This window comes from Oryza sativa, chromosome 8 (assembly GCF_034140825.1).
Source record: "Oryza sativa Japonica Group chromosome 8, ASM3414082v1".
NCBI classification, from domain to species: Eukaryota; Viridiplantae; Streptophyta; class Magnoliopsida; order Poales; family Poaceae; genus Oryza; species Oryza sativa.
The window spans coordinates 18,426,851-18,448,041 of NC_089042.1; the positions used below are offsets into that span (position 1 = coordinate 18,426,851).

Genomic DNA, 21,191 nt, shown 5'->3' on the forward strand with positions numbered 1-21,191 from the left:
TGCGCATATTTACTGGAGTAGTAAGGCTATGTTTAGATCCCCTGGCAAAATTTTTCACACTGTGACATCGAATGTTTGGACACATATATGGAGTATTAAATATAAAAAAAATAACTAATTAGACAGATTGCGTGTAAATTGCGAGACGAATCTTTTAAGCCTAATTGCTCCATGATCTGACAATGTGGTGCTATAGTAAACATTTGCTAATGATGAATTAATTAGGCTTAATAAATTCATCTCGTAGTTTACATGCGGATTTTGTAATTTGTTTTGTTATTAGTCTATGTTTAATACTTCAAATGTGTGTCCGTATATCCGATGTGACACGCCAAAACTTTATATCCCTGATCTAAACACAGCCTAAGTTTTATAAATTAGTACTCATTCCATTCCAAAATAAGTACAGTTTTGCACTGTTCATATCCAACCGTTTGTTTTATTTAAAATTTTTGTATGTTTAGTATTTTTATTGTTATTAGATGATAAAACATAAATAATATTTTATGTGTGATTATTTTTTTTCAAATTTTTTTTAAATAAAATGCACAGTTAAACGTTAGAGACAGATACCTACCTAATGGGCTGCATTTATTTTGAAACCGTCGGTTGTCAACTTGTCATCTCTCATCTCAAGTCATATCGCTTCTACAACAATCCTTGTCGCTCGCTCGATCGATCGATCGATCTCTCTAGGCTCTGCCACCAGTCCGCCCTTCCACTCCTCGTCCTTGCGCTTCTTCGGTTCTTCCTCTCCGAGGTCCGAGCTGCCCAAAAGTTTCATCGATCCGTTCTCTGCCACAGCCGCTGGATTCTAGCTTTCATTTGCTTGCTCTGATCCGTTGGATTGGATTGCCTCGTTTTGAATAGTTCAGAGAAACCTTGCTCTGACGGAGTATTGAGGCTGGCAGCAGGTTCGCACTGTTATTTCTTTCTTTATTATTATTTTCTTTTTTCCGCCAGATTATCTAGTTTTGTTAGTGGAGCGATGCTGCCAAGTTTGCAACGATGCAATGCAAGCGCGCTCGTTCAAAATCCTGTTAATTTAGTTACTTACGAGATTCAAGCGCACGAACTCGCACTATAATCTCTCTAAGTTTCCGCGGCGCAAAAAAAAAAAAGTTAATTATACTTTGGTCCACCTTTTATTACCAAAGAAACTTTGAGCCACCCTCTAACTAATATTTTCACTTTAGACTAGGTAAGATTATCTTTGTTGCGGTTTGGACCACTCCAAATTACTTTTCTAGTTGTATCTACCCTCTAATCTTGCGAAGAATAGTCTACATATAAGTCGGGAAGATTATTGGTTTATGGGTGCCGATGTGGTTAAAGTCATTTATGTGCTAAAAAAGTTTTTGGGTGGTTCAAAGTGAAACAAATCAAAAGTGAAAAGATGGTTTTAAAGGTAGTCTAAAGTAAAACTTTGGTGATAAAAGGTGGCCCTAAACGCAATTTACTTAAAAAAAATGCAGTCTTTTATTTTTCTTTTTTAAAAAATGTTTGGGTTTCGCAGGTCCAAGAAATGGGGAGGAAATGGCACCATGTCGCCGCGGCGCTGGCCGTGGCCTGCGCCGCGACGGCGGCCGCCACCGTCGCCGCCGCGGCCGACAGGGGGCTTTGGTCCGCCGCCGCCGCCGCCGTGGCGGAGGAGGGGGAGGAAGCGAGCCACCTGCGCAAGGTGGCCAACTTTTTGTGGCGGAGCGGCGGCGAGAACTCCTACCACCACGTGTGGCCGGTAATTAATGGCTACAAAAAAACTCTACTCGATCTTGAGTTGGTTTTGAGTTCTAGGATTAATTAGTCTGTTCTTTTGCCCCAGTTCAATTAGTTCGTTTTTTTTTATTTTCTATTAAAGATTCCCATTTCCTCCCCGTTAGCAGACCTGTGGTGCCGTAGTGTCCGACTGTTTGATTTAGATGTCTGGAATTTTTGGAATTTTTTATTTTTCTAATTTTTTCTTCTGACTCCATTGCTACCAATTAATCCTAGCATTTGGTAGATCATTTATAAACATGCTATCACTTAATAGAGTGATCTTACCTTCAGTTGTAGCCATACTGAGAACCTTTTTTTACATTATGATAATGAGGCTTACTGAGAACTGCAGATTTAATTTAATTCTTAGAAGAACATTTTGAACCTTCCTCTTCATCTTTCATATGTGAACCAGACGGTGATCTTTGTATAGATGTGCTGTTAATTTGTTGAATCACACGGACCAATTTGTTTTGCAGCCAATGGAATTTGGATGGCAAATTGTGCTGGGGTCATTTGTCGGATTCATTGGAGCGGCGTTTGGGAGTATAGGCGGTGTAGGCGGCGGTGGGTTCTTCATGCCGATGCTGACCTTGATCATTGGGTTCGACGCAAAGTCATCCGTGGCGATATCAAAATGTGAGGTTTTGGTCCTTAATTTAAATCAATTACCAGCATTTTTCATCAGTTGCATGGATTATCTGAAAGCAGCACCCCCATATTGTCCTTCGGTTTCACAATCAGCAGTGCTGCGAAAGCAGTAGTATATCTTCTAATAAAAATATAAAATGATGCATTTTGTGCATTAACTAGGTTGCCTTTCCTAAAATTGTTTTTCATTGATTTGGTCATGTGTCTACGGCTTATAAGCCACACCCGAAATAGTAAGCCAAGGAGGGCCAATGCCTGTCCTTTTCTGGTGTTGCTGAACTTGGCCTGTCAAAACAAAATTGAAGTGAAAACATTGAAAAAGAGGAACTTGTGTTCATGTTTACAGAGATGTATCCTGCTACAATAATAATGATGGACCACTGTGATTAATGTGTCTACAGAATGGTTCTATTTAATTTAATTATGTCCTACCTACAGCTTTCAATATGAGTAGGTAGACCACTGTGATTAATGTGTCTACAGAATGGTTCTATTTAATTTAATTATGTCCTACCTACAGCTTTCAATATGAGTAGGTATCCATTCTGAATCACGCATATGAATGCACATGTATCCATTTCATGTTTCGAATCGTTGATTTAATATATATTATCTCTGTTTCACATTTATTCAACACGGTGATATTGTAATTTTCCGTGTTTTTTGCATCACTGGTGGCTCATCATTTACATTTCTGAATTGTACAATTTGCTTTTACCATTTCTGAATTCAGTTTAAAGAATTGTAAAAGTTGAATGAACTCATACTTTCTTGTTTCCAGAATCTTACAGTCTCATCTTTTCGATTATGCTTATGCTTATCAGCCAAAATTTGAATTTTCAACTTTAAATTTGGAATTGATTTTGAGGTTTTCTCATCGAAGTTTATTTTTCAACCTTTGCTTTTAGATCACTAAGAACACGTATATAAAAGTTTTGTTCACAAATTATTTTTCGTTTGCAAATATGTCATTTGGCTTATTCCATCGATAAGCCAAACGATGGGGGCCTTATTTATACATAATTGTCTTACTGGCATTATATTGGACCATACATATGACAAGCACGCCGCATATTTAAGTTGAAATATTCACAAAGCTGCTGGCAATCTATTGTCTAGAAGAATGGTCTACATCTGAAAATAGATGTTTAGAAATAAAAGATTTAGAGAACATTCAAATATCAGTATGAATTCTAAACATTTTTTTAGAAAATGAATTAAAATCTGGCTTCTACATGGCAGATTGATGTGTAATGCTCCTGCACTAAAAGTGTCAGCTGTAAACAAGTGCAGTTTGGTACTTGGCACTCGTGATAAGCATTTTAGAATTTGTTATGCGAGATAAATCTCTAAGTAACACATCTCTAAGGAGCATTTCAGGTGGAATTCTGTCTGCTCGAATAATAATAAAAAAGGCTTCCAAAATGATCTCATCCTTTATAACATGATGGTATGTTTTCTTTTTTCAGTAATAAATTGAGAGTAGAAAAACCCTGATACTTTTGTTGATGGTTTGTTAGGTTCATGTATCTAATTAATTAAGATATTATGTCTTTCGAGCAGGTATGATAATGGGAGCCGCTGTGTCGACTGTGTACTGCAACCTTAAGCGGAAACACCCAACTTTGGACATGCCAGTGATTGACTATGATCTAGCCCTTCTTATCCAGCCGATGCTCATGCTAGGAATTAGTATCGGTGTCATTTTCAATGTGATATTCCCTGATTGGCTGGTCACAGTTCTCTTGATCATCCTTTTCCTAGGTACTCCCATGCTTCCTGAATCTGCAAACAGTCGATTGATCTGTTTCCTGCTGTTGTTGACTTCAGTTTACATTTCAAAATTAAATTTTAGGCACTTCAACTAAAGCTTTTCTGAAGGGTATCGAGACATGGAAGAAAGAGACAATAATAAAAAGGGTAATGTTCTGAATTTCTGATTCTGTTAACATCCACACATTATCAGTTATCATCCAACATGGCAACATTCCAATCATGAAGCTTCACACCCCTAGGGGCTAGGGTGCACGTTTCAAATTCCTTTCATTCTTTTCATATTACAAATATGCAAATATAATCTTATTTTGGTTCCACTCAATTTCAGGAGGCAGAAAAGCGATCAGAGCAGACAAGTGAGTACGAAACAGAACTACTTTTTCCCCCATGAAATATGTAGATATTTTGCTCATATCTTCGTAATTTATCAGGTGAAGAACTAGAGTATAGACCAGTTCCTGCATCTGAGTCAAAACCCCCTTCAGATGAAGCGGTAATACAAAATGATGAACTTTATCTTCCATTGACTTGGTAACAATCAGTGGTGAACCCAGAACAAAAATTACCGGGGGTCCAATACATAGTAATTATCTAATTATTGACTGATATACTAATTAAAATAATATAATTTAGTTAGAATTGGATAATCTACCCGGAGTCCTGTGACCCCGGGTAGTTCAACGTGGGAGCGCCACTGGTAACAATCATATGAAGCTCTTATAAGATTAAAGCTTGCCTGATACTGCAGGTATCTATTTTGCATAATGTTTACTGGAAGGAATTTGGACTTCTTGCCTTTGTTTGGATAGCATTCCTCGCACTTCAGGTTACTAAGGTGAGAACCTCAAGTTCAAGTTTGATTGGTGACATGATCAATACTAGGAGCATATATTTAAATTTTCAGTTTGCCCTGATCAGCTTGTTTCTGTAAATATGGATACTTCAATTCTTCCTACCTTGTTAGTTACCAAATCCATCATGTAAAAGTTCTTCCTACCTTGCGATGATCATCTTGTTGACTTGTGTGCTCCCCATACAAAATTAGCATAAACTTTTTTTTTTCTCGAACAAACCTTATATGAATTTCAACTTTTGTAAATATACTGCACAGAACCCAGAAACAGATATACTGCAACATTGAGTCATGCAGCTTTGTTATTTTCATGTTTGCAGAATTACATGCCAACTTGCTCCACGTGGTACTGGGTTTTGAACTTATTGCAGGTATTTTTTTTAATGTCTTACCTCAAATTTCAACCATAAACTCATAGCTGATGTAGTTTCATGCAAATATTTGTCAGAATAGAAGATATACAACTTGATATTTAAGAACAATCATCATGGTCCATTCCTACAACTTGTCATTGTTTTCTCAGTAGTCTTTCATTAGAACATACCTACATTCGCTTTATATACCATCCAGGCTATAATGTACTTCTTACTACTTGTTCTAATGTCATAAATAATCATAGCATATGTAATGTCCAACTAATTGTTCTAATGTCCTTTTCCTTTTATAAATGCAGATCCCAGTGTCAGTTGGGGTGACCATGTATGAAGGACTAGGATTGATGCAGGGGAGGAGGGTCATATCATCAAATGGAAATGAGCAGACCAACCTAAAATTTCACCAGCTACTTATGTACTGCTTTTTTGGAATAACTGCTGGAATTGTTGCCGGTCTGCTTGGTGTTGGGGGCGGCTCAATCCTAGGACCCATGTTCTTGGACCTTGGTGTCCCTCCACAAGTAACCTATCATGCCTGATTTTCCTTGTTAAAGAATTAGTAGAAACCTAATTGCAAAAAGTGGTCTCCGCCTTAATGTTAGCCGTGCCATACATCTCATTTTGATCCCTTCCTTGGTATTGAAAACATTTCTCCAGACCCACAAATTCCAAAATTCCTGGGACCTCTGATACCAACATCCTTTTGAGATTACCTCCAATCTCGTGCCCACAAATCCATACATAATGCGACCCCCTTCAGACACCATTCCTCCATAAATTCCTCTCCAAATTCCCTATAATCACCACAAATTTGTATCTGGAATTTGAGTTGAGTCCCCATTCCAACTTCCCCCTTCAAAATTTCTTTATTCCATTCCCGCCACAAAAATTGAAGATAAATGTTGGAACTTGTTTTAATTCCTTTCCTTCATTATTTTCTGAAGAACTCCATTGAAATCCCCTCTTTGGATATATGATTCAGATCTACTTATACCCAAAAATTCAATTTTGTTCAAATATTTTGTGAAATCCCCAAAGTTCTTTCAAATTTGAATCTCACATTTAAATTCGGAACCTATGAAATTTCATTCAAAATTTCATCTCCACAAGGTTCCTCTTGAAATTTCAAATTTCAAACTTTAGGTCCAAATAATCGAAAATCTCCTGAGATACCTTCCTAGAATCAATTGTCAAATTTGAATTCAACTTCCGAGTTCCCTTCCTTTCCTCCCAACAAATAATCATATATCTAAACTACAAAATTCAAATCCCATAAAAAATATAAAAATTCCGACTCCAAATTCTGCCCTTCAATTGCTAACAATTTATCAATTTCGAACTTCTGATTTGATTCAAAACTCAATCAACACATTCAAATAATATTCCTATTCAATTCCCTGGAAATTCCTAAGAAATATTGTGCAACTGGGCCTTGCTCTCCCCTTTTCTTCGCCATCTTGGTCTGGCCCACACTCTTCCTCGTCTTCTGTTTCCCTGAAGCAGGCAGGTGTTGCCTAGCTCTGCTGAGCTCCCCTCCATTACTCCTCTCCTTCATAGCAGCCCACACCACGTCCCACTTCTGTTGGATGCACGTCATGGCAATTTTGCATTTTATGGTTGTACATTGAACAAGATTAAGGGGGGTCAATATGTATTTTTCAAAGTTTAAGTATGGTCAATGCATTTTACTGCTTTTAAAAAAATAAGTTTAGTACTTCTTGTTTTATAACTGTTGAATTTTGTTCGCCCATTTATTTTCGCCTCTCTAACTGAAACTATCATAGGTCGCAAGTGCCACTGCCACCTTCTCAATGATGTTCTCGGCTTCCATGTCTGCTGTTGAATACTACTTCTTGGACCGATTCCCTGTGCCATATGGTAAAAACTCTTCCCCCCCCCCCCTCTCTCTCTCTCTCTCTCTCTCTCTCTCTCTCTCTCTCATATGATCCCAACTACCTGTCATTTAATCTTTCAAACATTTGCAGCTCTTTACTTGACCGTTGTGGCATTCTTTTCTGCGATTGTCGGCCAGCGAATGGTAAGGAAGGTGATCAATTGGTTAGGGCGTGCATCGATCATTATCTTCACATTGTCCATCATGATCTTCCTCAGTACAATCCCTCTAGGTACTTTATTTTCTCCTCCTCGCCCCTCACCGCAGATGATCATATTCGACGATTTCAACACATATATCATCATCATACAACCTTGTGTAATCCGTAGGTGGAATCGGTATCGTGAACTGGATTGGCAAGATTGAGCGACATGAGTACATGGGATTCGAAGACATATGCAAGTTTGATGCATAGGAGGAAGGTAAACATGGGCACTATATATACTGTGCAGTTTCAGCCAATGGAACACATATATCATCATATTTGCCTGGTCAGATTGCAGCATGGAGATTGTTTTTTCGCCCTGTAAATTCAAGACAGTTGTATATTGATATTGTCCCTCAATTGATAGTAGCTCGGAGGAGACAAATTTACTGTACTACTCACTCCATCCTATAATATAAGGGATTTTAAATAGATATGACATATCTTAGTACAATAAATCTAAACATCCACCCAAAATCCCTATAGGACGGGACTAGTAGTTTTTTTAGGTGTTCAGACATGTGAACTCTCCTACAGCAAGTAGTAGTACGTCCATAAAGCTGTGAACTGTGAAGAGAGAATAACAAGAGCAGGTCCAGTATATTGTTCATTTTTACTGGTTTCAGTGTAGTGAATTTATATTTGTGCCGGCTAATTTGACCTGAAAATATAAGGGATCGAACGTTGCGAATGTGCTTATCTTTGAAATGGAACTTGATTACGATGGTAAAGTGATAGCTGAGCTATGGATTGCTAACAAGAAGGTCGTTGTAGTATAGTGGTGAGTATTCCCGCCTGTCACGCCGGTGTCCCGGGTTCGATCCCCGGCAACGGCGTTTCTCATGTTTTTTATTTCCACTCCCTGTAATGTCAAAATTTTCATTTATTTTGGACATATATTGGTCCAATTAAGTTGTTTCCCCCTTTTTTCCACTCCCTGTAATGTCAAAATATTCATTTATTTTGGACATATATTGGTCCAGTTAAGTTGTTTCCCCTCCCTGTAACGTATGTTTCCTAAAGAAAATTTTTTTCTCTCAAGATATATCAGTCTAGTCAACCATTCAAAACTTTAAATACCAGTATCATAAATAATATAGTTATTTTACTTAACCATTCTAAAGAGAAAGAACAAATATATCAATATTATACTCCTCAGGTTATAAAAAGCAATTCAAAATAACATCATATTGGCGAAGTGACCATAATTCAATTGGTGTAACTTGCTCACCCATATTTGTGTATTAGGTACGGGTGTTTGTATTTCCAGCTAATTATCTTTTCAATGATATGGGTATCCATCGACAGCACCTTTAGTAACTTTGATAGTGTATTGTAAATAAAAAATGCATTCAGATATACATGTCACATGTGTATATTTATCTCCAAATGCATTTTTTGCACAATACACTTATTTTATCACAACGGTATGTTACAACAAAAATTATTGTCAAATTAATTAATTAATTTACAACGAATAGGCCGTGGTAACATCTAAACAAACAAGTAATTAATAGTAGCCAGCATATTATTAATTACTCAAGCACGCAGAAGCAGCTTGTCGTCACCTTCTGCATCTCTTGTTGCCTTTCCTTGCTGGGAACGAATTTAATCACGGACTACTCGTCGTATACTAAATCAATCGTAATATCCACTGCACATGCATATATATGATCCATGGATGCATGAAAGAATTATATATCATCCTCGTAATGAAATATATTGCTGCTGTCACATCAATTGATTTGCATAATTTGTCACGTAATCCACCTCAGGGCAGCCAAATTCAGAGATACTACTACATATACAACTTGGTTAATTAATCCAAATGCTTTATTTGTCCACCACTATACCATATTACTGTGTACAAACACTACAATTAGTCACAAGTTAATATATTGTGATCTGTCTCTTGCATCTAATTAACTGATCTCTGAAACTTTCGATCAGCTACAATCATGTGAAATATATATTCCCCGAGATACGCGCCTTATATATAGTGGTATACATATTGACCCACGATCACGTTTCTTGCCTTGTTTGATCACTAAGGGCAAACGAACGGCCATAATTTGTACCAGTAGTTTTGACTTCAGTGGCATGCAGTGCAGTGCACAGTACAGTTCAGCCGACCATTCATGATCCTAACATGATTATTTTGTCTTGTACCCTTACAATTTAATATCTTACTATAATATTCGTTCTAAAATATATAGCAACCTAAAATCAAATTTGAAACATTCTAATAATACGGATCTAGACACAAGACTATATATGACTTTATTAGACATATTATAATATTACGAATCTAAATATGAGGTTGTGTCTAATCTAATACTTCCTCTGTTTCAGATTGTAAGACTTTATAGCATTGCTCACATTCATTTATAAGTTAATGAATCTAGACACACATATATATATATATATGCTTAGATTCATTAACATTATATGAATGTGGGCAATGCTAGAAAGTCTGTGAAACGGAGGAAGTATTAAATTACTAAATTACATATCTTTTCTTCCAAATGTACCCGAGGCATGCACTTTCTTTTCTATTAATTGTGTCATTTATGGAGACTAGCAGCAATAATGTGTCTGCTGAGTATTGCAACAGATGCTAATTAAATAAATGTGCTATAAAAGTAAGAGTTAATTAAATTAAGAGTAGAGTACATGGGCGGTTCTTAAACTTGTAGGGGTGTGTCATTTAGGTCCCTAAACTTTTAAAATGCATACCCAAGTCTCAGAACTTGTCATACTGTGTAATCTAGGTCCCAAATCGCTATAGCCCCTATAGTATCCTACGTGACGCTGATGTGGCATGCCACACGAACAAGACGTGGCATTATTTTGACTAATAAATGAAACCCATTTAAAAATTTTCTTTTTTTTCTTCTTTTCTTATCTTTTTCTCCTTCTCTTTTTTTTTCCTTTCTTCTCCTTTCTCTATGACCCGAATAGAAGAAAGGAAAAAAAGAAGAATGAGAAGAAAACAAAAAAGAAAAAGAAGAAAAAGGAAGGAAAAAGAAAGAAGAAAATGGCACGTCACGTCCATATGGCATGCTACATCAGCGCCACATAGGATCCTATAGGGGTTGTGTCGATTTGGGATCTAAATGATACACTTTAACAAGTTCTAAGACATATATCTGCATTTTGAGAGTTTGGGGACTTAGATGACACAGCCCTACAAGTTTAAGGACTGCCTATACAATTTACTCTTAAATTAAAATGCAAACAAAATTATCATAAAATGGTTCTATAGATTATATAGGCGACTATAGATATATATGGTATCAATTAATAATCTAAATATAAATGTGCTTCTCAACATTGCCAAAACATAGATGTCTACATCCATGTATACATCTAGTTAATTACAAATGAAAGGTATTTATAAAGATGTACTCACAAACATATATTTATCCACTTTGCTAAGGGAGCACCGGTGTATGGTGGAGTCGTGAGGTGCATAAGCATGACGGCACCCACCAAAATTCAAATCCTAATACCAACAAGTACTACGATCATGTGGTGCCCTTATAATAGAATTTTAGTGAACTTATTAGGGATTTATGTTGTTCTCTCTTTGAGTGTGTTAGCTAGCTAGATGGCGTATTCGTAGGTGTGTGCGAGTATGGTGTGAATATGTAGTGGGTATTTGTACGTATGAGTTTTTCAGTGTAATGGAAAAATAAATTTCTGCATTTACTCTTCTTGACAACATTTTAGAAAGGGTACATATGCTACCATATGCATCTTAAATTAAATTCTACTATCTTTGAACAAAATGGGGTACTGCAATTAAATCACACGATGTACATCAGATCTCTGCCTTTTGCTGTAATCAAGTCATCTTATACTCAGTTTCAAGTACGATGTGTAGGTTCCCTTTCCTGGTTCACTCATGTATGTCTGAATAAACTCAACCTGAGTTTATAATGCTTCATTACATTTTGTGATCTGCATGTGTCATCTGATTAATTTCTCACCGATCGATGCAGGGTTAGTCACCACATGGACAACAACCCTAAAGAGCAAACCCTTGTGTACTTCACATATACATGCTTTTCGCTGTCCCATGTATGTGAAGAACACTTAATTAATCGAAGAGCAATTTGAGTGAACCACCAATCATGGATTCCGATCGAGTTGTAGAAAATTGCTTATATATCTACCATATAAAAACATGCTGTTGTGCAAATATTAGTGGACTAATTAATGCACCCTGCCATAATTTTAGACTGCAAATTAAATTACCTTTTTTTTATAATGGCAAATTAAATTACCTATTTTTGTATTTTCAATTGCTTGCAAATTCGATGGCCCTCATGTTAAGGTCAACCACATGTCATGGTTGATAAAGACAACTACGATCGAGTATGGTATATAGCTAGTGTTTTGATGTTCTGAACTTAATCTCTGTTGATAAACTTAGTCACAAATATAGTGTTTTGATATGTCTATTAAAGGTTATTCAATTGCTTTACCGATAATTATATGCACTTTGAATTTGTGCAGGATGAAATCATATATAGAGTCATAAAAACTTAATTTCCCAATATTCACTGGTGGAGAAACCGTTTATAGTCCCGGTTGGTAACCCCCCTTTAGTCCCGGTTGTCCAACCGGGACTACAAATTCAGGACTAAAGATAGACTAAAGATCGATCTTTAGTCCCGGTTCGTGTTACCAACCGGGACTAAAGATCGGTCAGCCACGTGGCCGGCCGAACCACCTTTAGTCCCGGTTTGTGTTACCAACCAGAACTAAAGATCGGTGCACTATTTTTTTTATTTGCATGGCCCTGTTTTTTTTTTTGTTTTTTTATTTGCATGGCCCTGTTTGATTATCTTTAGCCACGTAACTTTTGCTGCACTAAAGTTACGATCTATTACCAACCGGGACTAAAGATCCGGGGGGGCCTGACAAGCCCTGACAGCATTTGAACCGGGACAAAAGATGATCTTACCAACCGGGACTAAAGATCAAATATGCACGTTACCCTTTTTAACCTCTTTAGTCCCGGTTTTTGTTGCAACCGGGACTATTGTGGAATTAGGCCGACCGACGAAAGATGGTTTCTCCACCAGTGATTGTAAATTTCTTTTATTTTTTCGAAGCAACTTAAATTTCCTTCACCTAGCTTGCTAGGTTTCCGGCTTTCCGCACTATCATGCGTGTTACGCATATGGAAGAAGCTCGATCCTTGTTGAAAGTTACGCAGCACGGAAAAATTCTATATGTGTTACCATCGACAAGTGATCAATTCTACAAAATGCTATAACAAAAGGGTGTTTCTTCCTTTTCCTTAATCCCATGCCAAAAGTCTAATTTACCTCTATGATATATGATGTACTCTTTATGCTGATATTATACACTTCTAGGGGTAAAATAGACTTTTTAATGCGTTAACAGAGCTCAATTATAACAGCTGTCACCTGACAGTTATGGCAGAATGGGAAGAAACATGCTTGTGTGGTGGCATTTTGTAGAACTCATGTTTGGTATTACCTCAGTACTAATATACTTGTCATCCTAGATTATTTAGCAAAAATTAATGTTTAGGAAAAATGGCTATAGCACCCTCTATTAAATTAATGTTACATGATTGGTAGGTAGAGAGTAGAATGGAGAAATTTTGAATTGAAGATGATTGATATGATAAAATATACTTTAAATTGACAAGTTCTTCAGAACAAATTTTGAATCGTAAGTGACATCTATTTTGAGACGGATGGAGCACTTCGTACCATTGATCACTTTGTCGATGGCCAAATTATAAAATTTCTTTATCCTAAGATTCCATTTATAATTTTTGCAGTTACCATGAATTACCTTTTTACATATAAAATAACACATTCGGTATCAAACTATACACAGAGTAGCATATAAGTTAAAATTTTGTCATCTATCTGTTTTAATAATTTATTTGTTTTTTCGCCAGGCCTTAATAATTTATTTGTTGCTCGGATCGGATAAGACAATACAGTTATTTGTGTTATCACCAATCATGACAAACAACGGCACCACGCAACTAAGAAAAAACCTGCATTTTCATACACCACACACAGGAGATCATGATCTCCTAAAAACTACAAAGCCCACCTATTCTCTCCGGGAACAATGATCTACAAGGCAGACCAGAATGGAAATGCCATGGCAAGCAAGCTTTGCATGCATGAGATCGAGCTAGCTAGCTCAAGCTCAAGATATAGTTTTGATTGCTCTTAATTTGGACCTTAATTAATTACGTGCTAGTGTACGCTATTCACTACTTCATGTGACGCATGCATAGAATGATGGACATCAACCTTCGCTAATGCAATAGTGGGTGACGTCGTCGTGCCAATCTCATTGTTATTTCTTGATACTTGCATGTAGATATGAGCCTAACTGTCGAAATGACCTAACTCAAACTATTAATCGATTGATTGATAGCATATGAAGCTGCATGGGCCTAACTGTTGGATGATCAGATAATTAATTAACTAAGCTAGCTTAGGGCATAGTAATTGTGTACAAGTCCTACACTCTTTGCTAATTAGCTAGTTTGCCCCAACACACCACACACTACACATGCACATACACAGTTAAGCTTGATATCTCTCTCTCGCTCATCGATCACACTATAAATACGTTGCCCTAGCCATGGCAATTTTGCATCACAAGATCATCAACTAAGCGAAGAACACACACACAAACACAAACAGAAAAACACAACACATTAAGCTAGCTAGAAGAAGAGAGAAATTAAAGAAGCTAGGAGCTAACGATCAGGATGGCTGCTGGCATGGTGGCGACAATGGTGCTACTGACGTGCCTTGCTGCAGGAGGGCTGGTCGTCGGAGCTGAGGAAGACGGTGGCGGCGGCGGTCTTGGCCGGCTGGGGTCGCCGGACTACGGCGACGCGCTGGCGAAGGCCATCCTGTTCTTCGAGGGACAGCGGTCGGGGCGGCTGCCGGCGAACCAGCGAGCGACGTGGCGCGGGGACTCGGCGCTCACCGATGGCCGTGAAGAAAACGTATATATATTTACAGCCTTACAGATATAATTTGCATCGATCATTGCATTATACTACTATATATTTGCATGCGTTTTTCTTAATCCTGTTCTCTTATCGACGTAAAGCATATAATATTAACGATGAAACAAATTATCGAGTACTAACTCCGTGTATTAAATATATGGCACGGTTTGACCTTTTTATAATTGTTTGACCATATATCTTATTTAACTGTTTTATACAAACATAAAAAGAAAGTAATGGGAAATGCTGCGTGTCGGGCGCCCGAGCGGCCGAAAAAAAAATCGGACGCCTCGAACCACGTGCTGAGTATTTTAAATAGCTTTAAAACGATTTTTCTCCTAAACTAATTATCCAATCTACGATCCGATCACGCCGTTGTATTCGTTCAATTAAATCTTTATAACAAGACCACACATAATTATATTTCGATAAAATAATATTTTAGCTTTTTTATTGATATTTTTTTAGAATGCTGCATTTGGTTCTTTAGATGTTTCAACCAGTAGTTTTACGATGTTTCAACTAGTGTACTCGTGATGTTTCACAATATACGGATCAAATGTTGCAGTGGATTTTGATATTATAGAACGCGTCGTTGCAACAAACCACTCACATAATTTGGAAATCCTCTATTAAGGAAATTTATTTCTTTTTTTTTCCACAAAAAATGTTTCACCTAGTGTATTCATAATGTTTCACTATATATAGATCTAATGTTGCAGTGAACTAAAACATTCCATTGCAACAAAAAAAACCCACATATTTTGGAAACCCCCTATTAAGGGAATTCGTTTCATTTTTTGTTCCACCGAAAAATGTTTCACCTAGTGTAGTTATAATGTTTCACTATGTATAGATCAAATGTTGCAGTGAACTGAAACATTCTTTCGCTATTTGCTGAAACATTGTTTTTATATAAGGTGAAACAACGCCCGATTTAAACGAATGAAACATTTTCGATCTATTTAGTGCAACAATTCCGATATACCTAGTGGAACATCGTGTAACATTTAAAAATAATTCAATAATTAGGTAAAAAAAATTTCGTCGGAATATATCCATGTGTGGTCTTGTTTTGAAGATTTAATTGCAACGAATTAATGGTGCAATCAGATCATGATTTGGATAAGTAATTTAAGAGAAAAATTAGTTTAAAGTAAGTTTGCACGTAAATCGGGCGCTGACGTCATGCTGACGTTAGCGTCCGATCTCACCCCCTCCCGATCGAGCGCTTGACCGGGAGTCGTGTCCGAAAGTAATGGTTCAAGAATGTATAACAATAAATCAAACAAAAAATTATAACTTTTTTATAAATATTTAAAAAAAATCAAATGACGTCATGTATTAAAAAAACGGAAGAAGCATTGATCAATGGAAAGAGTTCATATTATGTCTCTCCATGGATAAATATGATTTTGGTATGGATTAATTCAATGGTGGTCAGGTGAACCTGACCGGCGGCTACTACGACGCCGGCGACAACGTCAAGTTCGGGTACCCGATGGCGTTCACGGTGACCCTGCTGGGCTGGAGCGCCGTCGAGTACGGCGCCGCCGTCGCGGCGGCGGGGGAGCTCGGCAACCTCCGGGCGGCGATCCGGTGGGGCGCCGACTTCCTCCTCCGCGCCCACGCCTCGCCGACGACGCTCTACACCCAGGTCGGCGACGGCAACGCCGACCACCAGTGCTGGGAGCGGCCGGAGGACATGGACACGCCCAGGACGCTCTACAAGATCACCGCCGACTCGCCGGGGTCCGAGGCCGCCGCCGAGGCCTCGGCGGCGCTCGCCGCCGCGTACGTCGCGCTCAAGGACGACGGTGACACCGCCTTCTCGTCGCGGCTCCTGGCCGCGTCAAGATCGGTATGCGCCACTGACATGCATATATGCATCTTCATTTCCATCACAGCCACATATCTTGGTTTGAATGTTTAGCAAATTTTGACTGAATTTGAATATTTTTTGTTAAATTCAGATTTTTTTTTTGGATATTTGAAATTAGTATGTGCCATGATAGCATCTGAAATTCTGAATTAGCTAGTCTTGATTTGCATGTACAGTTTATGCAGTGAGCAAGCATAGTTAATTTCTGCAGGACAGCAGATGAGAATTAACTACCAAGCCATTTGATACTAGTTTGGACTATTAACTAGCTAATTAATTCGTTTTGACTTGATGAACACCATCAGCTGTTCGATTTCGCCAACAACTACAGGGGATCATTCCAGTCCTCCTGCCCCTTCTACTGCTCCTACTCTGGATTTCAGGTAAAAAAAAACACCATGCAAATAAACCATCACAACTCTTGAACTAACCTATCTGCAACAATTTATCAAAAACATCAGTGAGATCGTAAGAACAGCACTGACAGATATAATTTGGGGGAAAAAAAAATCTTTCAGGATGAGCTCCTCTGGGCCTCAGCGTGGCTCTTCAAGGCGACGCGAGACGCCAAGTACCTCGACTTCCTGACAAACAACCAAGGATCCAGCAACCCTGTCAATGAGTTCAGCTGGGACAACAAGTATGCCGGAGCACAGATGCTTGCAGCACAGGTCAGACATCACAGTATCCACTGAATAATTGATCATTGCAGTGACCTTCAGATGAATCTCAAGTTCATGCCTCTGTGCCTTTCAGGAGTACTTGGGAGGGAGAACACAGCTAGCAAGGTACAAGGATAACTTGGATTCCTTTGTATGTGCCCTCATGCCTAACAGTGGCAATGTGCAGATAAGGACCACTCCTGGTACAAACCTGAACATGACGACATTGGTTCTGAATCCAGTAATGTTTCTGGGAAGGCATTTTTGACATGTTCTGGATGTAGGCGGACTTCTGTTTACGCGCGATTCGGTCAATTTACAGTACACAACAACTGCGACCCTCGTTCTGTCCATCTACTCCAAGGTGCTCAAGTCTTCTGGCTCCAGGGGAGTTCGCTGTAGCGCTGCAACATTCTCTCCAAATCAGATCAGCTCATTTGCCACGTCTCAGGTAGGCTACAATAGAACTTCGACAAGTTTCAGGTTTTTGCCAAGATGGTACTGTTCAATATCTGGCACGCTTCATGTTTTCAGGTGGATTACATCCTGGGGAAGAACCCTCTGGGCATGTCATACATGGTAGGGTTCAGCACAAAGTTTCCGAGGCGCATTCATCACCGTGGCTCGTCCATCCCGTCGATCAAAGTTCTCAGCAGGAAGGTCACCTGCAAGGAAGGGTTCTCATCATGGTTACCGACAAGCGACCCAAACCCTAACATCCATGTCGGAGCGATTGTCGGTGGACCAGATGGAAATGATCAGTTCAGTGACAACAGGGGGGATTCATCACACTCTGAGCCAGCCACATACATCAATGCAGCCTTTGTGGGTGCCTGTGCTGCTGCAATGGGGCAGAAGCAGGTGGTGAAGCTGGAGGAGCCTGCGGACAACTTAGAATCAATGGTATCAACTTACTAGAAAAGAGGGATGCAGAAAATATATGCAAGAATAAGATCATTATTATGTATTCATGTGCAACTTCTATGTGTGAGATTGCCTTGTAACATCAGTGCTTACTTGTAATATATCCCAGCTCCTTATCAGTGTGTACAACATGATAATAAATAAATACCATAAGTTCATACCAACTATATCTGCTGACCAAAATTCCAGATGCAAAATCCAGCACAAATATTGCATCATGTAGCTTGACAATTTTCATTTAAACTCATTCCAGTTTGATCCAACAAATGGTTATATACAAACGTGTTGCAGTATTCCAGAAATAACTGGAATTTAAACAACAAGGACATGATCTATTTTCCACTGCCAATTCTGTTGTTAAGTGTTTTGTTTTGTTTTATTTCTTTTCTTTCTTTGTTTGTTTCCTTTTTCTTTTGCTTCTGCCCATTAGATGTCAAAATGGACCATTAAATTGTTCAATCCATGAGCCAGCCAAAGATGCCCAGTTCACGGCAGTACCCACAAGAAGCTCCCAGAACCAAAGATCCACTGCGAGAACTGAAGAAAAGATAAGCAGAGCAAGTGTCTCGTATCTATTCAAAGGCCACCCTGAGACTTCAGCCATGGTCTTCAGGAATGGAAGAGATTCCCTGTCTAGCTCCCGGCTTCTAATTGACCATGCTGTCACCCACTGGACGTCAGCTGGGACCATATTGAGCTCTTCACGAAGACGTCTTCCCAGGTCCGGCATATGCCCACCTCCATAAAGGACAGCTATTCTCTTGTACCCATGGTTTATTGCTTCCTGTATCTTCTCAGTAGCAACTCTATTCCTTTCCCCAATGATAACTGACTTTTCCTCAATGGGTGAGGTCATAGATGTGAAACTACAAAATACAGAGTGCAAATAAGAATTAGTTTGTTAATGCATAGTTTTCCTTACTGGATACAGAGGGTACTCACTCGGAGGTCAATTGCTTAGCCAGAAAAATCTTCAGTGCAGCTCCAAAATCTAGCCTGGACAATGCTTCAAGCTCAGGATATCCACCTTGATCGTCGATTGGTAAGCAAAGCCCACTGATAAGGAACAGTCCAACAAGAGGCATTGGTAGAACACGTGAGGCCCAAAGCAGCTTAGACCTCCAGAAGTCAAGACCATCAGGCAATGTTGGTTGTACCAAGGCTTTAGTTGATTTCAGTGTCATGTCTACCGCAAACGTGAAAAGACTTTCACCTCTTTCACTCTGACAGAAATGGAAGGTAAATTAGCATTTAGTATATTTGAAATTTGAAAGTGCCATGGCAGAAAGCACGGACTACAGAATAGTGTGTATATGGCTTTAAATGGTTTTAGGCTATATTCAGTTTGCAAATCAAGGTGAAACCTACACCCTATGACAAATGGAAACCCAAGGCAGTAACATCTCCCTCCAACAGTAATAACACAAAGCAATCTAAAGAGCACACTTCTTATTCTCTAGCTATTATGACAAGGGAAAAGTTGCAGGCAGCAAAAGGGATACTGTAACCACATTATTACCTGAAGCTGCTTGAATGTCTCAAAATCAAGGTCAGCATGTTGCCATTTTTCACTGCCATAGTCAAGGCAATCTAGCTGGTAATCCAATGAAAGGATGTTTGCCATTTGCTTCTGTATGAAGCCAAGAATACTGAATCCCCTACGTGAAGATTTCAGCTTCTTCGCAAAGGTTGGGTCCTTGCGATTGTTTAAGTTCTCCCGACTTGTAACCATTTCATAAAGAACACAATCATAATCTTGAAGTGCTTGCTGGAGTCTATCGAAGTATCTGTCAAACAAAACTGTAGATTTCAGCTAATGCACTTAGTAGTGAATTGTGCATATACTACAAAATTGTGCAAATGGAAATGAGCACAGGGTATGCTCAGATAAGCAAATGATGATTGCCATTATGCCATAGACAAGGTTTTTTCCATGCGAACAAATCTGAATGCCAGTAGACACTAATGGTTAAACATAAAAGGGCCTAGAGCACATACTCTTTGTCAGCAATGTGGACAGTAGAAACCAAATCAACCTGCAGCAAACAGAATTTCACAATCAACCACAAGCAATAAGCTAATCGGGAAGTCACAGAAGTTTACGAAGTGCTTTATTACTTGGAATTTGTAATCAATCAAATGCAAAGCTAACTCACAAAAAGGAAATCACTCCATTTCATCTATGTCGATAGCTCACTACGACTATATTAAAAACAAAAATCCAAAATGTGAGGAGGCCGAGTAGTAAATCAGAACCCAGGGGCAGCCCGGCAGGGCAGTATTTTCAACAAGTTGATTGAAACTGTCAGAGTGGATGTGAGCGCGTAGAATTGTTCTAGTTGGGAACTAATAAAAACACGAATCAGGTGAGCCTCTCTGCCTCTGGCAAGCACCCCGCACAACACCAATTCCCATCCCCACGGAAGACGAGTTCAGATTCGTACAGAAATTCTCCAGAATTCGGAGTCAAGTAGCTTCGATCGATCAAAAAGGCTTACATGGAGGAAGGGGTGGATGAGCGACCACGGGAGCCGCTTCTCGTACCGCACCACCGCCGTCTGCAGCTCCCCGCCGCACACCCCGGTTCCCCCACCTCCCCCGGCGGACCCCGGGCGGCGGTACCGCAGGTAGTCGGTGATGGAGCTGCTGCTTGCCGCGAACCTCTCCGCCGCCCCCGCCCCCGGCCCCGCCCCCGCGGCCGCGACGACCACGCCGCGTCGGCCCGGGAGCCCCCGCCGGCGCGCGCGTGACGGGAACGAGGCGACGAGGGAGGTTGAGGATGGCGCCGCCGTGGAGAGCATGGCCCGGGACCCCGGAGCGAGCGAGCTAGGGTTAGGGTTCGGAGGGAGAGCGTGCGGCGATGGAGGAGGAGGAGGAGGCCGGCGGCGAGGCCAAGGCGAGCTCCGGTTTGTTTCCCGCGGAGATGGGGGAATGGGTCGTCGTGGATGGGTGGGGTGAGTGGGTGGGTTAGCTAGCGTGCGGGGCGTGTCACTGACGGGTGGGGCCCACCACGCGGGCGGAGTGGAGGCAAGTGTAGCCGCGCTTGTGGGCGGCGTGGATGGCTGTGACTCCGCCACGAGCCCACGACACCGAGTGCTACGAGTTTTTTTTTTTTCTTTGGTGGAGTAAATCGGGCAGCGTGGAACAACTTGGGTTACAGCCTCTGAGGTTGGTTATTTTCC

General features: G+C 39.7%; 3 protein-coding genes and 1 non-coding gene across 4 annotated transcripts; 3 read left to right on the forward strand and 1 right to left on the reverse strand.

Moving 5' to 3' along the window:
- The first annotated feature begins 622 nt into the window (after positions 1 to 622).
- Positions 623 to 8,121, forward strand: LOC4345461 (sulfite exporter TauE/SafE family protein 3). Its single transcript, XM_015792989.3, has 13 exons — positions 623 to 914; positions 1,517 to 1,738; positions 2,238 to 2,397; positions 3,973 to 4,173; positions 4,265 to 4,329; positions 4,514 to 4,541; positions 4,617 to 4,678; positions 4,934 to 5,020; positions 5,359 to 5,409; positions 5,712 to 5,933; positions 7,197 to 7,290; positions 7,398 to 7,538; positions 7,636 to 8,121. Exons 2-13 carry the CDS (start codon positions 1,526 to 1,528, stop codon positions 7,719 to 7,721), a joined length of 1,410 nt encoding a protein of 469 aa, XP_015648475.1. The 5' UTR covers positions 623 to 914; positions 1,517 to 1,525; the 3' UTR covers positions 7,722 to 8,121.
- A 154-nt stretch (positions 8,122 to 8,275) lies between these two features.
- On the forward strand, positions 8,276 to 8,347 carry TRNAD-GUC (transfer RNA aspartic acid (anticodon GUC)). The gene has a single exon. It is a non-coding gene; the product is annotated as a tRNA-Asp (tRNA).
- Positions 8,348 to 14,173: 5,826 nt separating this feature from the next.
- On the forward strand, positions 14,174 to 18,171 carry LOC4345463 (endoglucanase 20-like). The gene is made up of 7 exons (NM_001422555.1): positions 14,174 to 14,535; positions 15,986 to 16,402; positions 16,729 to 16,806; positions 16,942 to 17,094; positions 17,180 to 17,288; positions 17,370 to 17,536; positions 17,620 to 18,171. The coding sequence occupies exons 1-7, from the start codon at positions 14,293 to 14,295 to the stop codon at positions 18,001 to 18,003; spliced, it is 1,551 nt and encodes a 516-aa protein (NP_001409484.1). The 5' UTR covers positions 14,174 to 14,292; the 3' UTR covers positions 18,004 to 18,171.
- A 48-nt stretch (positions 18,172 to 18,219) lies between these two features.
- LOC4345464 (uncharacterized) lies at positions 18,220 to 20,950 on the reverse strand. Its single transcript, NM_001422557.1, has 5 exons — positions 20,508 to 20,950; positions 20,008 to 20,045; positions 19,529 to 19,796; positions 18,952 to 19,232; positions 18,220 to 18,875 (listed from the first exon to the last, which is right to left on the reverse strand). Exons 1-5 carry the CDS (start codon positions 20,808 to 20,810, stop codon positions 18,443 to 18,445), a joined length of 1,323 nt encoding a protein of 440 aa, NP_001409486.1. The 5' UTR covers positions 20,811 to 20,950; the 3' UTR covers positions 18,220 to 18,442.
- Between the last annotated feature and the right edge of the window lie 241 nt (positions 20,951 to 21,191).

What these genes read in the sequence shown, in the direction of transcription:
- LOC4345464 (NM_001422557.1), bottom strand. Translation starts at nt 20,810, where the DNA reads ATGCTCTCCACGGCGGCGCCATCCTCAACCTCCCTCGTCGCCTCGTTC. An exon ending in GTCCACATTGCTGACAAAGA is followed by an intron (nt 19,797 to 20,007) that starts GTATGTGCTCTA and finishes TTTGTTTGACAG; the next exon opens with ATACTTCGATAGACTCCAGC. An exon ending in AGACATTCAAGCAGCTTCAG is followed by an intron (nt 19,233 to 19,528) that starts GTAATAATGTGG and finishes CATTTCTGTCAG; the next exon opens with AGTGAAAGAGGTGAAAGTCT.
- LOC4345463 (NM_001422555.1), top strand. Translation starts at nt 14,293, where the DNA reads ATGGCTGCTGGCATGGTGGCGACAATGGTGCTACTGACGTGCCTTGCT. An exon ending in GCTCCTACTCTGGATTTCAG is followed by an intron (nt 16,807 to 16,941) that starts GTAAAAAAAAAC and finishes AAAATCTTTCAG; the next exon opens with GATGAGCTCCTCTGGGCCTC. An exon ending in CACAGATGCTTGCAGCACAG is followed by an intron (nt 17,095 to 17,179) that starts GTCAGACATCAC and finishes TGTGCCTTTCAG; the next exon opens with GAGTACTTGGGAGGGAGAAC.
- LOC4345461 (XM_015792989.3), top strand. Translation starts at nt 1,526, where the DNA reads ATGGGGAGGAAATGGCACCATGTCGCCGCGGCGCTGGCCGTGGCCTGC. An exon ending in AAGAGACAATAATAAAAAGG is followed by an intron (nt 4,330 to 4,513) that starts GTAATGTTCTGA and finishes ACTCAATTTCAG; the next exon opens with GAGGCAGAAAAGCGATCAGA. An exon ending in AAAGCGATCAGAGCAGACAA is followed by an intron (nt 4,542 to 4,616) that starts GTGAGTACGAAA and finishes GTAATTTATCAG; the next exon opens with GTGAAGAACTAGAGTATAGA.